Source organism: Cygnus olor, chromosome 3 (genome assembly GCF_009769625.2).
Source record: "Cygnus olor isolate bCygOlo1 chromosome 3, bCygOlo1.pri.v2, whole genome shotgun sequence".
NCBI classification, from domain to species: Eukaryota; Metazoa; Chordata; class Aves; order Anseriformes; family Anatidae; genus Cygnus; species Cygnus olor.
Genome location: NC_049171.1, coordinates 70,495,969 through 70,513,875, shown reverse-complemented (window position 1 = coordinate 70,513,875; position 17,907 = coordinate 70,495,969). Strand labels below are relative to the sequence as shown.

At 43.4% G+C, this 17,907-nt stretch overlaps 1 protein-coding gene across 4 annotated transcripts in view; it reads left to right on the top strand.

The window, feature by feature from the left end:
- Window positions 1–16,982, top strand: part of GRM1 (glutamate metabotropic receptor 1) — a 181,290-nt gene extending 164,308 nt beyond the window's left edge. For 2 of the 4 annotated variants that reach the window (XM_040553072.1, XM_040553073.1), the window contains exon 8: window positions 16,160–16,982. In XM_040553072.1, coding sequence (XP_040409006.1) covers window positions 16,160–16,982 — 823 coding nt within the window. Of the gene's footprint in view, window positions 1–5,910; window positions 5,996–16,159 lie in introns of all 4 variants that reach the window. The other 2 variants (XM_040553075.1, XM_040553074.1) reach the window with 2 other exon arrangements.
- Window positions 16,983–17,907: the final 925 nt, after the last annotated feature.

Below are 17,907 nucleotides of genomic sequence, written 5' to 3'. Positions count from 1 at the left end.
TCTTCCACCTTGCAAAATTAACTTTACAGAGGAAAAAAATGTGAGTCAAGTGAGTCATTGCCGGGAAGTTTGTCCTTGAGCCCCATCTCCTCAGGGTTAGATAAGCATTAATGTCAGCAATGGAGAGGCTGTCCCTGCTGCCCCTGGTTTGGGTAACATGGGTGAGAGTTGTCCCTTTCAGCAGCAAACCAGTAGATTAGCTCAGCTCTGTTGCAGCACCACAGCTGGAGAAGTCAACACTGATCTTACCCTCCAGCAAAACAAGTGCCCGAGCTCTGATTCTGGCAGCCCTTCACTGGCCAGTGATTTGTTGGTATTTGCAGTTTCACTCCAGTCAGTCCCAGGTATCCCCAGAGAATCACAGACTCAGTGTAAATGACCATCCAGGAGCCACCTTCCATCCAGAACACCCTCCTCCTTTCAACCCAGAGCTGTCTGCAAACTGTTAATCTTTCCTTATCATTGGGGTGTGTTAAAGGCAGGAATTTCTGCTCTTGTCACTTTCTTATTTCAAGCTCAGGACATTAGTCTTCCACTCTACTTCCATAGAAAACGTTCTTCTTTTTGTGTTCTCTTATGTCCATTTCTTTTCATGGCATAAAACAGATCCCTTCAGATGGTTCGGTCCAGCCAGTTTGAGCTGACTTACAAGCCTTACATTCCCAGATAAAGGACTGCCTGGAAACTGGAATTTACTCCACATTACCCCTTTTCAACATCGCAAAGTCCCCAAAACAGCCATCCAACAAGAAACACAGCAGCAAAATACCCCAAAAGCACCCACCACCACCACCAAAAACCTGATCCAGATCCCAAAGTCTGCATAAGCTCCCATGAAGGGATTAGATACCTTGAGCAGACTTGGGAGTGATGAGGGGCTATGCTTGAAAGCATGCACAGCAGCACAGATGACTGCAGGAGGAGCCCAGTGAGCAGACTAGGCATGTGGGAGCTGCCACCAGCTTTTGTGCCCCAGTGGCAGGTTAATGCCATGGGTGTGCAGGGACAGGCCAGCAGTTTCCCAAGGGTCCTCAGAGCTCATGTGTGCACGGCAGGGGCTTGCCTCTGTGCCCTGGGACCTTGGGACCTTGTGGGGGGGAAGTGTAGGCTCAGGCAGGTGCAACGTGTGGCCCCAGGGATATCTGTAGTCCTCAGGAAGTGGGGTCTTTCTTTTACTTTCTCGTACTCTCTGAAACATCCATTCTACACATTGCTCAGTCTTTAGTTTTATATCTTACCTCAGAAATCTCTCCTGCTGCCATCCTGGACAGCCGAGAGATTTGCCTGCAGCTGCTTTGGACTATCATAGCCTGTGAATCCACAAATGCTTTAAGCTGCTTTAAGCCAGAAATGACAGCCAAAGCCTTCCTTACCCTGTGCTGCCCCTTCACTTACACAGGGACAAATGCCTGGATGCTGTTAACTGGAGCAGGGAACTCATCTTCCCCCCAATCCCCCCTTCCTTTTTTTGGCTTAGTTGCAACCCAGATTAGTCGTCCCCATCATTCCCTGCCAGTTCATTGAGCAATCACACCCAGAGCCATGTTGGCACGGAGGGCTGGATGCTCCCCTGGGCACACAGCTGGCTCGTGCTGGCCTGGGGTGATGTGAGGTGCAGCCTTAGCTTTGTGCTGAGTCTTTCCGAGCATCTTACTAGGACCTTGTTCAGCCCAGTGATCCCTCTGTCCTCTTCAGCAGATGCCCACACTTCAACAGAGAAAATGCATTGCAAAAATCTCTCCTGCTCCTCTGTCTTCCATGGGTAGTAACTACCTGTGTGCCTCACCCTGCCTGGCAAGGGCAAATGACAACATAGCCTCCCTCCTACTTACAGCTCTCTCTGCTCTGCAGCTGTTAATGATTTCTTTCTTTCCAAATACTGCCACTGTCCAACTGATTAGCATAATTAAGTTAAAACTCAGAGCAATTATTTCTAACCTTCCCTCGGTTAGAAGGCAGGGCTTTTGTTTTAAAAAGGAATTTGTACTGAAAACCAGTCTATCTTCCCAGCTTAATCTATTGCTTTAAATATTGCAGAAATCTTCTATCAGATTCTGGTTCCTGCAAAAGGTATTGAAATTCAACTCCTCTTTTTACAGGAGAAGGACCTGGGCTTGCTTCTTTTATAATGGATAGCTTTTGATCCAGCCATGACAACTATACACAAAACCTGAACTTTAAAGGACACAAACATCAGAGGCTGACGCTTCTGCTTCGGAAGATGTTAGATTTAGAGAGGCAAAAGAATTGGGGGTGGGAGTTCTCTTGAGCACTTTACTGATCTGATTCTACATCCAAAGTATGCGTACCTCCCCAGTCACCTTGTAGGCTGCTAGGGGGTCAAGGAAGTAGACAGCAGGCTGGAAAGTTTGTGTTGTTGCAGAGCTGCCCCTTTGGGGTGAGGAGGGCAGTCAGTCTGAATGCTGGAGCAGACGATAGTCTAGGCTGTGATGGCAGTCCGTCACAGGGCAGGTGGCACAAGCCCTCTCCCTTCCTCTGTTAAAGCTAAGGGCTATATATAAATTAATAAAAAAATAGAAACTAGGAAATGATTCAGGGCTATCATGCCACTGTAAGTATCAGCGTGATGCCATCATCACTTCTCTTGAAGTCTCTCCACTTACTATCTTCCCAATGTAATCAATGCTCAGTTGTTTCAAATTAGGTTGTGTAAAACCTGGGGCTGTGCTTTCCTGTATGTTTTTGACCATGGGAAATGCGAAAGCCTTTCTTACAGCTTAGACAACATCTAGTGTGGAAAATCTTTGACTGGCTTCAGATGATGGGTAACACAGAATCCTGCATTTATATTATCTTGGATGCCAGACAGATTCATTCAGTCTGTATCTGTGTGGAGAGTCTGGATGGACAGAGAAAGTAATTCCAGGGCAGAAGGTGAATGTTTCATAGTTATTCAGAGAGAAAACACTATAGATAGCAATTTTACACTTTCCTACGATCCTGACACGGCTGTTTGCCTCATGGGATGATTCATTTACACTTAAGAGAAAAAATAGTGGCAAGAGTGACTTTTCTCTCAGACCCTTTACTTCCCTCACTGCAGATTTCTACAGCCCTGCTCCCTAGCCTGAGTTCTGACCAACTGTCTAGAAACATGTTTCTGCTTCAAAGAACATAAAGTAAAGTAATTAATCCTCTTCCTTCAGGAACCCTCTACACTGTCACCCTGCTTCCTCTGGCAGGCTCCCTGTTACTGCACCCAGGATTTCATCAGGAAGCTGTTCACATATTTTGTTATACTATGGCAACTCCTCATTCTAACACACAGAAGGTCCATCCTGCCTCTGGGCTCAGGAAACGAATAATCGTCATTGACTCAACAGGAATTACCTTTATTGTTTAGAAGACAGCCCCCCAAAATGGCCCTTTAAACATAATTTTTTAAAGGAAAGCAGGCTACCTAATTTCTGGTAACCAGAGGAATGTGTGTGAAATGTCATCACTGCCTGCAAAGCCAGGAGGAAGAAAGGAGGAGATACATCCTAATTAGAAATAGAATGAAAAAAAAGTAAAGAGAGTATTGCCATAAACTACTAGTAAGAGCAAGCAAGCCTATGAGGATACTTCAAATTGAATATTGCAAGAGCATTTATTATTACATATGCAGCTGACAATGGTTAATTACGGCAGAATAGTTCACCGAAGTATAATTAGCACACGCACTACATTTCCCACAACACTGTAAATCTAAATTTCACTCTAAATCCAAATGCAAATTTTACTGAAGCGTGAACCTTGAGATTCTGATTTCTGTAGTGCATATCCTGGGTATCACCGCATGGGGATCCCCCTGACTTTGACCGAAAGGCAAACCACTGCTTTGATGGAGCATGGCAGCACTTCAAACAGCAGTCTCCCACTGAATGCAAACCTGACAAGGCATTTAGGAGGTTGCATACTGCTACATATGTAATCTGTGTTTGATTTTGGCCGAGGAGTGCATCTGCAGTCACAATAAGAAAATAATACACTGTGTTTTGAATGGTAGGAAGCATTTTGGAGTAAGGAAGCAGGATTCTTTCTTCCTTTCACATAACAGGATTTCAAAACAAGACCTACAGATGCCCAGAGCTTGGAGACCAGAATGCTCTGGGCTCACTCTGGGGATGTATAAAGAGAAGTACAGGGTGGGAAACAAGGAATGCAGCTCAAGAAGCCAGAAGTGGCAGCATATGGCACTAGCTGAGGGACAGTAACTGGTAAAGCATGTTGCCTCACAAAGACCCAGGTTCAGAGAAGTGCTCTGAAACAGAAGTTTTCCACCTTTTCCAAGGTCCTTGAGCAAGGTTTTCTGTGGCTGTGTGCCCTCTGTTGTGCATACAGCATGTGTATATGTATGAAATATGTTCAGAATGGTATTTTTCTCTTGGATAATCAATCACATGTTGCTACATGTTTTGTAAAATTAGCTCCTGTGACTGAATAAACTACTAATTTCTGACTTTTCACAAACCAACCACAGAAAGTAGAAACTCTTTTTCTGTCAATAGATGAAGAAAAGCAAAGGTCTGTAGTAATGTTGGATGTTCGGTTTAATCAGAAGCTTAATAATCTCTGTAACTTCAATAGGATGTAGGAGAAAGCACAGTAGCTAAGTTCCTAATTATGATCACCTTTAAATTGTCAAATCTCAGAGATGTCATTACTCCTGGTAAGGAATTTAATTATTCTAGAAGCTTCAAAGTGAGTAGGTTTACAAAATTGCTCAGCAGTGTGTCTTATTTGTGTTTTATTCATAATAGTTCAGAAGTCATCTCAAGGCATCTACCTCTCCAAAATGGGTATGCATGTATTCTCTGTACATCACGCTGTGCTCCTGTGCTTTAGTATGTGGTGAGAAGAATGGCTTTTTTGGCTCATTGGCAGCTGTACTGAGTATGTAGTACGTGCACATACCATCCATGAATCTGTTGTTTTGAGGTAAAAAGAAGTCTGGCAAGCATGCACGATGGTTATTTGTTTGATGGGGAGAAATGCTGAGTTTTATTTGCATTTTATTTGCAATACAATGACAACTTTTTTTTTTTTTTTTTTTTTTTTTTTGCAGAAATTCATTGATACATTTCATGTGCAAAAATATCCGACATTTTTGTCAAGGCACGCGCGTGTTTATATATTTTTATTGATACTAGGGAAGATAAACAAGGGCTTGCATCCGCATTATAGGCAAGGGAGAGGAGAAAATATAGTGAAAATTGTCTTACGTTAATGTCCAAAACTGCAATCTGCAATCCTTTTTGGAATTATCATTGGAGATAGAGTGGCTGGGAGACTTCATTTCACGTCTACCTCAAAAAGGCCAATGTGTCAATGGGAAAAAAGAAGCACATACAATGAAATTACATATAGTGACTATTCAGCTAGAGCTAAAACAAATAAACAAACAAACAAACAAACCAAACAAACAGAATCCAAACACTTAGAAAACCATATTGTGGGAATAAGAGAGACAGAGAAAAATCAGGAGCTGTATATATTAAGAACTACACCAACCAAAATTTTGTTGATGCTCTTGTAGATAAGATGAGAAATGCAAATGCTCCTTTTTCATCATTTAACCCCGTGTTGAGAATACCAGGGGAGAGTTCCCGCTGACAGCTAAGTACACAGCAGCCCTTACCATCTGGTCTGTAGAGTGCATCAGGGCTCAGCAGACAAAATGGGGTCAAACACCACGAGAACCCATTTTACACAATACAATGCTGGAGCCAAGGAGAAACCTGTATGGAGGTTGAAGTGACTGGCCCAAGGAAGAAGAAAAAATACGGGAAGGACCACAGTGAGCCTTAGATGTAGGTCAGGGACAGGCACCCTATTGAGTGGTATAACCACCATGTGTGCACATGTGTATAACCACTCACTGGGTGTCTTTTTCTTTTCAATCTTCAGGAAGAGGCAGCCAGAGTTCTCGCCCACCAGCCAGTGTCCGTCGGCACATGTGCAGCTTTGAAAAATCCCACACTGCAGTGAATGTGTAAGAGAAGCTGCATGACAAAGAGTGGTTTTACCCCTTGCTTTCTCTTTCTCATTGGTTTATCATGTCTAACGATGGGACAAATGTGGTGCATGCCATTAAAGATGGGAAATTTGCTTATGTCCCCTGTTTCACACAATGCCTTAATCTGATTGTCCAGATGTGATGAAGAGAACACTCAAAAATTTTTGCAGCTTTTACTTAAAAAAAAAAAAAAAGCCTTCACTTTTATTTGTAAATGCTTGCAACTCTGCAAATACATCATTTTTTGTACTAATTGTATCTTCTTTTTTCCATTTAGCCAACTTTTTTTTTTCTTTACAGTTTTGCATGGAGATGACATTATTCTGCGTGCTTTAAACAAAAAATGCAGTGGCTGTCTCATGGCAAGATGCCTTTGCTGTTCACAGCTCCCACTAACTGTGCTTGTTAGTGAACTGCTGCTCCAGAGCCAGCAGAGGGAACACAGAAAACGCTGGTTTGGTGGCATTCACAGAGCAGGGAAACGATGTGCAGTAAATAAAAACTGCAGAATCTGACACAGGAACAAAGAGTTGCCCTAGCATATCTCTAAAGAATAGCAGAGAAAATTTTACTGTTACAGTTTTTGAAAGACATTCAGCTTCTGAATGTTCTCCATTCAGTGAACAGGAGCAAAGTTCAGCTGTTCAAAAATAAAAGTGCAAATACTGCCTTCTCTTAAGCATACACAAACTCAGTGGAGAAAACATGCTAGCTCTTGCAGAAATGGAAAGGCCTCGCCTCCTATTTTGCAGGACAGATTTATGATCTTTTCCATCTGATAAACTACAGATGTGAAGCAGTCCTGCTCCCTGCCTCAGGGAAGGTTGTGCAGCGACGAGGTGGAAATCTGCCTCTGAGGCACTTACCCAGTATTTTGAGCAGCACAGTGCCTGTGCAGCCCAAGCTGCCGTTCAGCTCCTATGATCAGCCACAAAACATTCCAGCCCTTTCACAGTATGTGCAAATTGTGGGCAGGTAGCAGTAATGTTAATTCCACCAAATCTGCCCCTCTGACTCGCACGCAGATCAGAAGAAATACAGGTAGTCTACATCATAGACTTGGTGCAGCAGTGATGGTTATGCAGGGCCTGGGCAGCAACAAGATTTGCCTCCCTGAAACAAAAATTTTGCAAAGCCAGTGTAAGGAAAAGTACACACATTTTGTTATTAACTTCTGTCTAACAATATGTCCTTCTTTTCTGGTGTGAAGCTAATGCTGCAGATTTGCAGGGCACAGATTGCCAACTGTCTGTCTGGAGACAGAAATGGGTGATGGAATGGGAATCTGACCATTAGGAAGCAAAGAAAGGCAAATGCAACAACAGATTATATTCAAAAAGCATGGATACAAAGAATAAAATTCCTGAGCATGGGGAAGGCTGAAGCTCTTGCTCTTTGCATGACAGTTCTTGGGATTTCTTTTTTTTTTTTTTTTTTTTTTTTTTTTTAATTTGGAAAAAAAAATAATCCTCATCCACATGATCTCCTGAGAAACACCTCTGGTGAGACGCCAAGCAGTCCATGGGACTTCAAACACTTGTGGCAGCTGCACAGATAAGAAAGGCTTTAAAAAGCAGCTGAGCTTTTCAGACCTCCTGAGCATGAAGCTTGCTGTTTTGGTTTCTTCCCCCTCCCCTGCCCCTCAGGCTTCCCTCTCCCTCTAGCGGGATCGGTGCTTTCAGAGGCCCAGCAGTGCTGCGCTGTGGCCAGGGGAAGGGGCGTCCTCCACCGGTGACCTGTGGCCTGGCACCAGGCTGAGCTGCACAAAGTCGGGCATCCGCCATCTCACCGGATGCCCATCACCACCTCCTGGCCTCGTGCCCAGGCATCAGCCAGCAGAACCGCAGCAGTCAGCCAGTCTGGATTTCTCCGGGGAAGCCTCACTTTGCTGCCCTGACATGCTAGAAATCACCAAGGCTGTTACGGTTTCCCTCACCTTCCAGTTACAGGCAGATAGATGGAGGGGCCCCAAACTCTTTTGTGTTTGATGCACGCAATACTTAGCATCAGTTATTGTGCTAACATTGATCTCCATTCTCCGTGTGATCCTGGAGATGGCCAGAAATGCAGAGCCATGAAAATATAGAGTAATAAAAACTGCTCATCATCTTAATAAACTCAGAAACATCAGCTTCGAGCTTCGGGGCTCTTTTCTCCTGAAGCTGCACGTTCATTGCCATGGAAATGTCCAGATACACCCAAAAAACTCACAGCCCTTGCTCGCTGGTTTATCTCCTGCAGCATATTAGAGCTAGATCTATTACAAACGGGGTGCCTCATGACTAAGCTTCCTGTGGCTTCCTGTGGGTTAAGGCTGCATTCAAAACGCTGGCCCTCCCACCGCCAGCATGTTAAAACAAGTCTGGTGGTCCTTTGAGCACTGTTTAAACTGCTGGGAGTTTATTTTATTCACAAGTATACCAGAGAATCTGCCAAGTTATGGTGGAAAAAGACCTCATTTACTGCTATAAAACTGCTGCACACTTTTTGGCAACAACTGCCCAGAGCAATCATTAGGAATTTAGTCCTGTCATGATACAGCTATTGACTAGGAAATATTCTGGATTTTCAGAATAATTTTCCCTTTTGTAACTTCATCTAGGGCTCTCAGCTGTGCATCTACACGCTATGTGGAATATCTTCCATCCTCGGTGTTAATGCCTTTCAGATGTTTAAAATCTGTTACTGAGCTCTTTCATCAAACTGAACGTATTATTCAGTTATTTCAGCTTTCTCTCATGAACTTTTTTCTCTGTTCCTGATGGGGCTTTTTATTGCTGTTCTCTATACGACATCCCATTTGCCAATATCTTTCTGGATAAAAACATGGTGCCCACAGAACCACAGAGGGATTAAAGAAAGTAAGGAAAAATCTAACATAATCTTAATTAATATTAATCTGCATTTATATGAAAGGTCTTACCTATAAATTCCTAAAGGAATCTCTGTACCATGGTATGGTGCTTTTGAGTGGGGAACACAAAATTTGTCGGCTATTTTATGGCTTGTTTATGTACAAACCCTGTTAATTTCTTATTCAACAGCAGCTCTGGATTTTTTTTTCTGCAATACTTCTTTTAAAATAATGTATTTGAAGGTTGTTGATCTTTATAGCTTTATAGTTCTACAGGCTATTTTGTCTTAGTTGCTCCTGCCTACACTTTTCCTAAATCAATTTCATTCTATCATTTTCTTCCCGTGTTCCACAGCTTTCCAGGTTCCTTTGCTCAACACATTGTAATTTTCAGTTTCCAGGTTGCATTAGCTGTGTTCCTTTTCAAGCCTGCCTGAAAAAAAATGTTTCAGTTCAGGTATTGTCAATGACTGCACTGCTGTATATATTTATTCAAATGTGCAGCATGAGGCACATCTTCAGGTAATACAAATGTGCTTCTCCACTGATAGAGGTTCCACAGAGAATCTATGATGATTTACACCATGCATTTCTTGTGCACTAACTAACCTTGAAAACCTTAAAAAAATACAATGGTCATCCCGTAGGATGTACTCATTCTGAATATTGGCTGTTTTTAAATTGTAAGTAACAACAAAACAAACAGGTTTCATTATTTTTTTTTTTCCAATAATAAGAATACTTTTTTAATTTCACTTTGGTTTGCAGGTTTTTGATCTTCATTTCTTGAACACTGGAAGAATTTGCCTGCTGTTTGGGACAAACTGTTCATTATCCTGAACTTTGTATTATCTGTTAGAATAAGTTGTTTTCTCCAAGCAACACATATTTATTTAGTAGCTACTTGTTATTCTTTTCAAAATACTTAATGAACAGTTTGCAAGCTGCAACCTGCTTTGCAATTTGGGGACATTTTCGTAATGTCAAAGCTATCAGATTAGAAGTGCTTTGCAAGTTCTGCAAATGTATTTCTCCAAATTATTTGCAGTAACTTATTTTTAATCATTTCTGTGTAACAAAACATACTGGTGAACCAAAAGTTTTGTCACTAATAATTAGATAGATAACTGAAGTGTGACATAGCTTCTGCATTTCAGATGAGACTAAAAATTAATACTAGCAATTATAATTACCTTTGCTGGTATTATCAGTGAATTATTCTCTGAAATTATTCTCTGAAATATTACTATTAAAGTAACATTTACCTCTTGCAGCAGAGTAACAAGGAACAACTAGGTTAGATTTACTTGACACAAGCCTGTGGCAAGGCAGGGGATTAGAAAGGTGGCTCTGGGTTTGTGCTCACCCACTGCAACCCCAGGTGTCATCAGGCTCTGCCCCTGTGGCACAGTGGGACAGCGTTATGTTTTCCTGCAGTTTGTGTAGCTGCTTCCATGGTACATTTAAAATAGCTCTCTAATTTACATGGAACGTTGTGTCCCATGTGCAAGGCAAGCGATTTGTTTTGTGCTAAAGAAAGGGATTGGAACAACACAGAAAAGTTAGTTCAGTAATTTGAATTTCCAGAAACACCAGTGGGAGGTTAAACTTTGCTCTAATTATACAGCACCACAGAAAGAGTTGGAGTCACGCTGTGAGAACTGTTGTAAGATCCTCTTATCACTGAAGAAGAGATTGCATTGTAGATGGACTAACGCTGAAGTTGTTTTGTTATTATTTTTTTTTCTTTTAGGTGGTAAAAAGTGATATTTATCAGCAAAAATCCTGAGCATACACCAGATTGGGAGTGTGGTGGGAGGGTGATGAGTCCCTCACTCTTGAGTGAGCCACAGAGAGGTTAAACCTGGGTTAGTAAAAAAGATGAGCCCTTGGAAGGGCTCTTGGAAGGGCACTTTAAAAATCAGGCTTGCAGGAACATGTTAACCAACATGACCTCCTCTGCTAATGAGTGGCGGGGCTGACTGCTCCCACTAGCTGAAAGGCCCTGAGGAGAGGGTCCTCCTTAGCACAGGGAGATATCCCTAACCTGGATGAAAGCCAGTTCACTCCCTTAGTCAAATTTCATGCCACAGCGGCCTTACTGCAGTGGATACCATGATGGAGGAGACCTTGGAGACAGAAGCAAAACACTGCAGTGTGCTGAAGTGCAGGTACTACCCTTAAATCTTAAACTATTTAGCTTGGGTCCTGGGAGCGGTGAGGCTGCAGCGGGACAGAGCTCTGCTCAGGCTCTTTATTGCTGCTTTCATGTCTGCAGAGTTGAAGAAAGCTTGTTGATGGCTAGCTGCCTTTCTGCAGGCAGTGTAGAAATTCCCCTGCCCAGGAGGGTAATCTGTGAAGGGGAGAGCATCATTTGTTGACTGGGCAGCACTTGACACTGGCCTCATCTGGTTGCTGATCAGATAGTTTAAGGTTTGGTTTGGACCTATTTTTTGTTTACAAAATCGACAGCCCCTTGCATTTTTTGTTCATTCCTAAAATTTTAGTTTCACACTAGGTTATCCCAATGCCTCCTACCAGCTGTGGCATTTCAAACAGTTACTATAGTGATTATGAGGAGGTAGGTTTGACCAAAGCATCAGTTTGACAATGAAAGAAAGGGAACTTCTTTCTTCTGTAATCTTTTCTGCTGATTGATTGCCACTGCTGCTTTAAAAAAGCAATCCTATATATCTGCCCTCTAAAGGTAACCAACAGAAGCTCTGGTATCTCAAAAAGAAACAAGGAATGAAGTCTAGCATTTCCTGAAGTGTCCCTTCTTTTTCATCCTCAAGCACTTTGCCTGACTGCATCCCCAGCTGTTTCACTCTGGCAATGACAAGCACTACATCAGATGAGGAGCCATTTCTCAATATGTGGGTTCCTAAAGCAAACCTCATTGAAGAAACCTGGGAATATCGCTCTATTTAACTCTTCCTTATGGTGTCATTTAAGGATTTTTATGCACAAAAAATCAAGGCAAAAAAGACAAAGGTTCAAGCACATGGGATGGAAAATTCACCAAATTCTTTATGCTCTGGGTCTCAGGCTGTAACTTCACTGGCAAAAGGTAATAGGATCAGACGGTTGTACAGACTAGATTACCATAGACTCTTGGAAATGGGGCAACCTTGTTCCACCTCAGGAACATTCAGTCTCTAAAATATAAAGAAACCTTTGCCATCCAATGTCTGAAGCAAGACATCTTCAGGACTGTGCTGTATGAGGAGGAACTACCTGTTGCAGGGTTCCCAGGTTTTGCTCCAAGGAAGCCAACAAGGTCGGATCCCCAAGGCACTGGCAAGAGCATGACTTTCCTCTTTGACTGTGACAGGACTTGAGTCTGAGGCAGTCCTAGACACAAGCAGGAGCAAGATTTTGGGCAGACGGAGATCCTTAGCAAAAGATAGTGAACCACCTAAAAAGCTGTAGGCATGTCCTCAGCTGAGGAATGGCTGGGCAGGGATATTTTGGATTGCTGTTTCAGATTTGGGCACATCAGTTCTTTTAAAGACTTTCTGAAAGTAACTATTAAGGTTTGAAATTGTTTCCTGGCTTGTTTAGCGTCTATAATCATCAGCTGAAAATATGTGAAAGTGACTAGCCCAGAGTCGTGCAGAGAAAACATTGTAAAGATTGGTACATGTATTAAAAATAGCACTTTGAATTACTGAGGAAAAATAGCAATAGATTTGCTGATGGAACTCACATACGTAACACAAACTCACACCAGAAATGTACTTGTGCCTATTCCCCTAAAATACAAAAGCTCTAGACAAAGCTGTGAGAAAAGTTCAGAAACTGCAGCTAAATCCATGTATGTTGTTGCCTATCTAGTAAAACCAAACCCATCTTATGTGTTAAAAGGGTATCCAAGGGCCTGTCTAGACATCTAGGCTAGATACAAAGATATGAAGAAATAGTTATGCTGGATAGACACAACTATAAACCTTAATGTCGCTTGAAACTCCAAGGAGTTCACTGCCAAGCACTGTGTGTGAAGTCTAAATCCTGTAGGAAATGTTATAATGGAGAGAGAAAGTTAGGAAAGGCAAATAAATACCTGCATGGACATCTCATATTGACAGAAGCAAGAAGACACCAGTTTTCACTGGGCAGAGAGTATCACGTTTTCTATAACCCAGCCATGATCCAGCTTGCTGCTCTCCTTTTTGTGGAAAAGCATCCTTTCCCCCATTATGAAAGACAGATAATTTTGATTTTTACCTTCTCCTGTTGGTACATCCTTCAAAAAAAGTGTGACGATCACTTAACAAATGGTGACCATGCAGTTAGGACTGTCAGCACTGCTTTGCACATGTGAGTTGATTCCTGTCCAGCCAATACTCACTTCTGGTCAGAGCTTTCCCAGCTCCATCTTTACTTTTTGCCTAAGTGCCAATTAATACCATTCAAGGTGACTAGTCTTTGTTTCAGAATAGCAGGTGTTTTCTTCTTGCACGTTAATTGTTAATTCTGCCTGAATGTGCCAGTCTCGGTGTGACTGCTTGCCCACTGCCCAGCAAGGCAGAGCCCAGGTACTGCCATGACAATCCCCTGACTCCATCTCAAACACGAGTCATTGACAGGCTTGTGGTGCATGGACACAGCAAGCAGAGTAAGTTGAGGGAAAGAGCCGGAACAAAAGACTGAGGAGAGTCATAACAGAAAAAGATTTTCCCAGTGGAAATCGCCTGAATGACCCCGTGAAGAGCCACTGCGGCTCTAAAGCTATTTGTCACAAGGCTATTGGAGGCCTGGCAGGTGGAGGCAAGGTGCCAGCAGCACCAGCTTTCCTTGTAGAGCAAGTTGGTAACAGACGAAACCTGATTCAGTGGTTTGTTCACGGGTGGGTATTGTAGTCCCAGCACAGTTTGATTTAAGTACGGCTGTTGACTTGGGCTCAATTAAGTACATTATGGAGAGTGCTACAGAAGAATGAAGTCAGGAGAGTGGAATTCGAGAGTGAGGGGGAGGAAAATGAACTGAATAGGAGGAAGATCTGAAGGCAGAGGTAGTGAGCTCCTTAAAATAACAGTGCTTGCCTTTGATGTAAAATACAAGATCTTGGGAACAAAGTAAGATAGATACTAAACAGATGGTGTGAGGAGGGATTCAAAAGTGCGATGATGCACCAGAGCTAGATATGAAGAAGTAAATGATGCAGAAGTGGACTTAGCATAAGAGACAGCAGATAATCATCATGTTTTTCCAGAAAAGCCTTTTGCAGTACTTGTATGCAACAGCATCAGCAAAAATACAATGAGAGCAGTTGACTTATTTTCCTCTCTACAAGAACAGACTTGTTTTGAACTCAAAGCAGACAAAATGTTTCTGTGTGAAGAGTTTGCAAATCTCTATATTTTAAAATATTACTTTAAAAATCTTTCACACCCAACAGCTATAGTCATTTGCTTATCTCTATAGCACTTCAAAAAAATGTCATATCAGACCTCATTTTGATCAAAACTGTAGTGCTTCTAAACCTTCATTCTTATCTTTTCATTAATGACTATAAAGAAGTTTCATTCTAGCCAGCTGGGAACTTGGCTATTTTGTTTTTCTCCAGGTTAAAGCTCTAAATCCAAACATCTCCAGGTCCTACCAGCTACATGCTTGGGGGAGTTATGAATTTTTTAGATTGGCCTCTTCTGGTGAGCCAGTTCCTACCAAGGTGATGAGTCATAGGTCCAGAGTCTGGAGCTGGAGATGAACCTCACTGCTTGGATCCTGCACAAATTCTCTTTTTCTCTAGGAATATTTACTGCTCAGCAGAAAAGTGCCACATTATTATGTACATTTCTTTTCCCTTTTGCCAGTTTTTCATTATCTGTGTTGTACCAATTTCTCCCAGTTACGACAAAGTTAGCCAATAATATTTTCACAAAATTCAACCGGTAATTATTTACTCCCTGAGAAAGAGAAGTGCAAGAAAAAGCAAAATACTCAGAACGATATTGCAGGCTGTATGTAAGGGAAGTGATCTCCTCTGCTGTGTGCAGCACCAAGAGGCAGCACTACTGTGCCTGCCTCCCACCTGCACTGCAATCACAGGGCCTGAATTTTAATCCTTTGTTTACTTCTGCCCCCTGAGGGCTGAGACCCTGAGATAAGGCTGCTTCATACAAATAATCTCAGAATTTCTCTTTAGTCTTTAGTTTCCACCCAGGTGATGCATATTATAATTTATGAATGATCTCTACTGCCTGACCTGCAATTAAACAATTGCTTGGTCCTCTGAAGCTCAGCTCCCTGTCCCACCAGCTGCTAATGAGATGTCATTCTGCTTTGAGTGCTGCTCTCTGCAAGGCCCAGGGAGCTGTAAAAGCACTGTCACTCCTCAGCTACGGACCTGACCCTCAGGTTCCCCCTCAGCCAAACATTCAAATGCTGGGATCCAGCTTACATGAGGAGCTGGCGGGTTCCACTCACTGTGATCACGTTGCTGCTTGTTCCTCCCTCCGCCCACACAAACCGACTGTTTTCAGTCTCAGCATTTTATTCTGGTTTGTAAATAATGGTCACTGGGGAAGAACTATGTTCTGTCTGTCCTGACTGCCAGCGAGGGGTCCCTGCAGTGAGAGCACGTCCCTAAGCAGGGGGCACTGTCTGGGGCTTTGTTTGGACATGGGAAGGTGAGAAAGGGCTGACACAAGGACTGGGCAGACAGAGCAGCCTTCTACCTGAAGGAGGCCCTGGTGGGTGCCTGTCATTTCTGTGATAGCTAACGTGTTCCCAAGTGTGACGGGGAGCAGAGAATAAAAAGAAAAAGAGGGGTTATTAATGCTTCCTCCTGCTATCCAGGGTGCCAAAGGCTAAGGCTGTGGGTTGTTTATCTTTCAAGAGTTTGAAAATGTTTCCTATAAGCTGTAAATCAGGCTTAATTAAAGCTCTTCCTGTGATGTTATTTTTCTTTTTCTCTTTCCCCTGCAAGGTGCAGTCAGGAAACCTAGATAAAAAATGAAAAGGCTAAGGGTCCTCAAACCACAGCCAGTCTTATCAGAGCCCTTCCCGTGGGCTGGGCTTTCCAGGGTGGCCATGGGGCACATAAGCAGTGTGGAGTAATTGCCTTTGGATGAAAATTGCTGTAACTGCTGCTGTTAAAAGATGCTGTTGTTTCCTTCTGTAGTATTTCTGGGAGGACATGAAGAACTGGGAGGGGGGACAGGGGCTGGGGAGCATGTTAAAGAGGCAAAACGATTGGGATTTACATCAGCTTGTTTTTCTATATTGCCCATGTCTGTGTAATGTAAATGCAAATAAACCCATCTTTATTTTATTCATAGTTCTAATGGAAAGTCTGTGTCATGGTCTGAACCAGGTGGAAGACAAGCTCCCAAGGGCGAGCACATGTGGCACAGACTCTCAGTGCATGTGAAGAGCCAGGAGACAGGGTGCAATCAGACAGCCGTGATCAAACCCCTCACTAAAAGCTACCACGGCCAAACCAAGAGCTTGACTTTTACTGACATCAGCAGCAAGACTCTATACAATGTGGTGGAGGAAGAAGAGAGAGAGCCCATCCGCCTCAACCAGCCAGGCAGCCCCTCCATGGTGGTGCACAGGCGGGTGGTGACAACCCCCCCGCTGCAGGCCTCGGCGGAGGAGACCCACCTCTTCTTGCCCGACCAGTCCCCCAAGACCCTGCCCCTGCAGCCTCGATCTCTCATGGAGCAGCTGCAAGGGGTGGTCAACAAGTTGGCCACCGGCATCCCCGACTTCAATGCCGTGCTCCCCACGCCTGGCTCGGGGAACGGCGTGCGGCCTCCTCAGCCGCCGCCCCTGCCACCTCTCCAGGCATCTGCCTTCAGCGGGGAGCCCCTGTCTCCCCCGTCTGAGGAAGCGGAGAGCGAGAAGCTGAAGCTCATTCAGGGATATGTCTATGAGAAGAACCCGGAGGATGATGATGAGGAGGAGCCGGCCACCAGCAAGCTCACCCTGGAAGACTCACCGGCGCTGACGCCCCCGTCCCCTTTCCGGGATTCGGTGGCTTCGGGCAGCTCCGTGCCCAGCTCCCCCGTGTCGGAGTCGGTGCTCTGCACCCCCCCAGACATGACCTATGCCTCTGTTATCCTGAGGGATTATAAGCAAAGCTCGTCCACCCTGTAGAGTGCGGACGCTGCGAGAGGAGTGATGGGAAGAATGTTGGCAGCTGCCCGCTGTTAGGTCCTGGGGAGATGTATCCCCCAGAGGCAGTGGAGGGAGAGGAGAGCAAAGTCACATATGACAGGGCAAAAACTTTACCCTGCACTTAAAGAATAAATAAAGAAAAAAAAATCCATTCTGAGGGCTCAAAATTCTCTAGCTATTAAAAATATTGTACTTTGAGAAAATGACAGGAAAAAACAAAGCACAAACCCAAAAGACAACTTCTATAGCAAAAAATGAATAAACACACTGGAAAAAAAAAAATCACACTTAGTCACACCCTCTCTTGGCAATGCTTGAAAAGGACTCTGGGAAGTGTGACCTAGGAGAAGTCCCTAGCGAATCTCATGACTGCAGCCTTCCTGCAATGGCACCAGTTGGTCCGGGAGCTGGAAGGGCGGAGCACGGTGAGGAGGAACAAAGCTACTTGTATACAACACATATATGCATAAATCATCTTTTTCTGGTTTCTGCTGGTGGTATACATGCATAACGTGTTAGAGAGAGGGGGGCTGAGATAATGTGAAAGCACATGGCTCTTAAAGACGTTTGTTGGAACCATTTATTCTTCATACTAGGCTGCTTTTTGGGGGATTTGGGCTTTTTTTTTAAGGCTGATTGTGAACAGAGGGAGGAATATCACCAAGACTTGAGAGGTTTCTGATGAAAGCCCTTGCTGTAGTACTTGTAATATGATAAGGACTTAGAAAAACTGCCCTTTTGTATACAATCGCAAACCATGTTGGCTAAACTGTTACACAACATTTACTGTAGCAGAACAATATTTATTGACTAACTTTTCATAATACAACATATTTGCCATGTGAGTACATCATTCCTTTGTGTTACTTTGGAATCAAATGCATTGGAAAATAGCTGTATACTT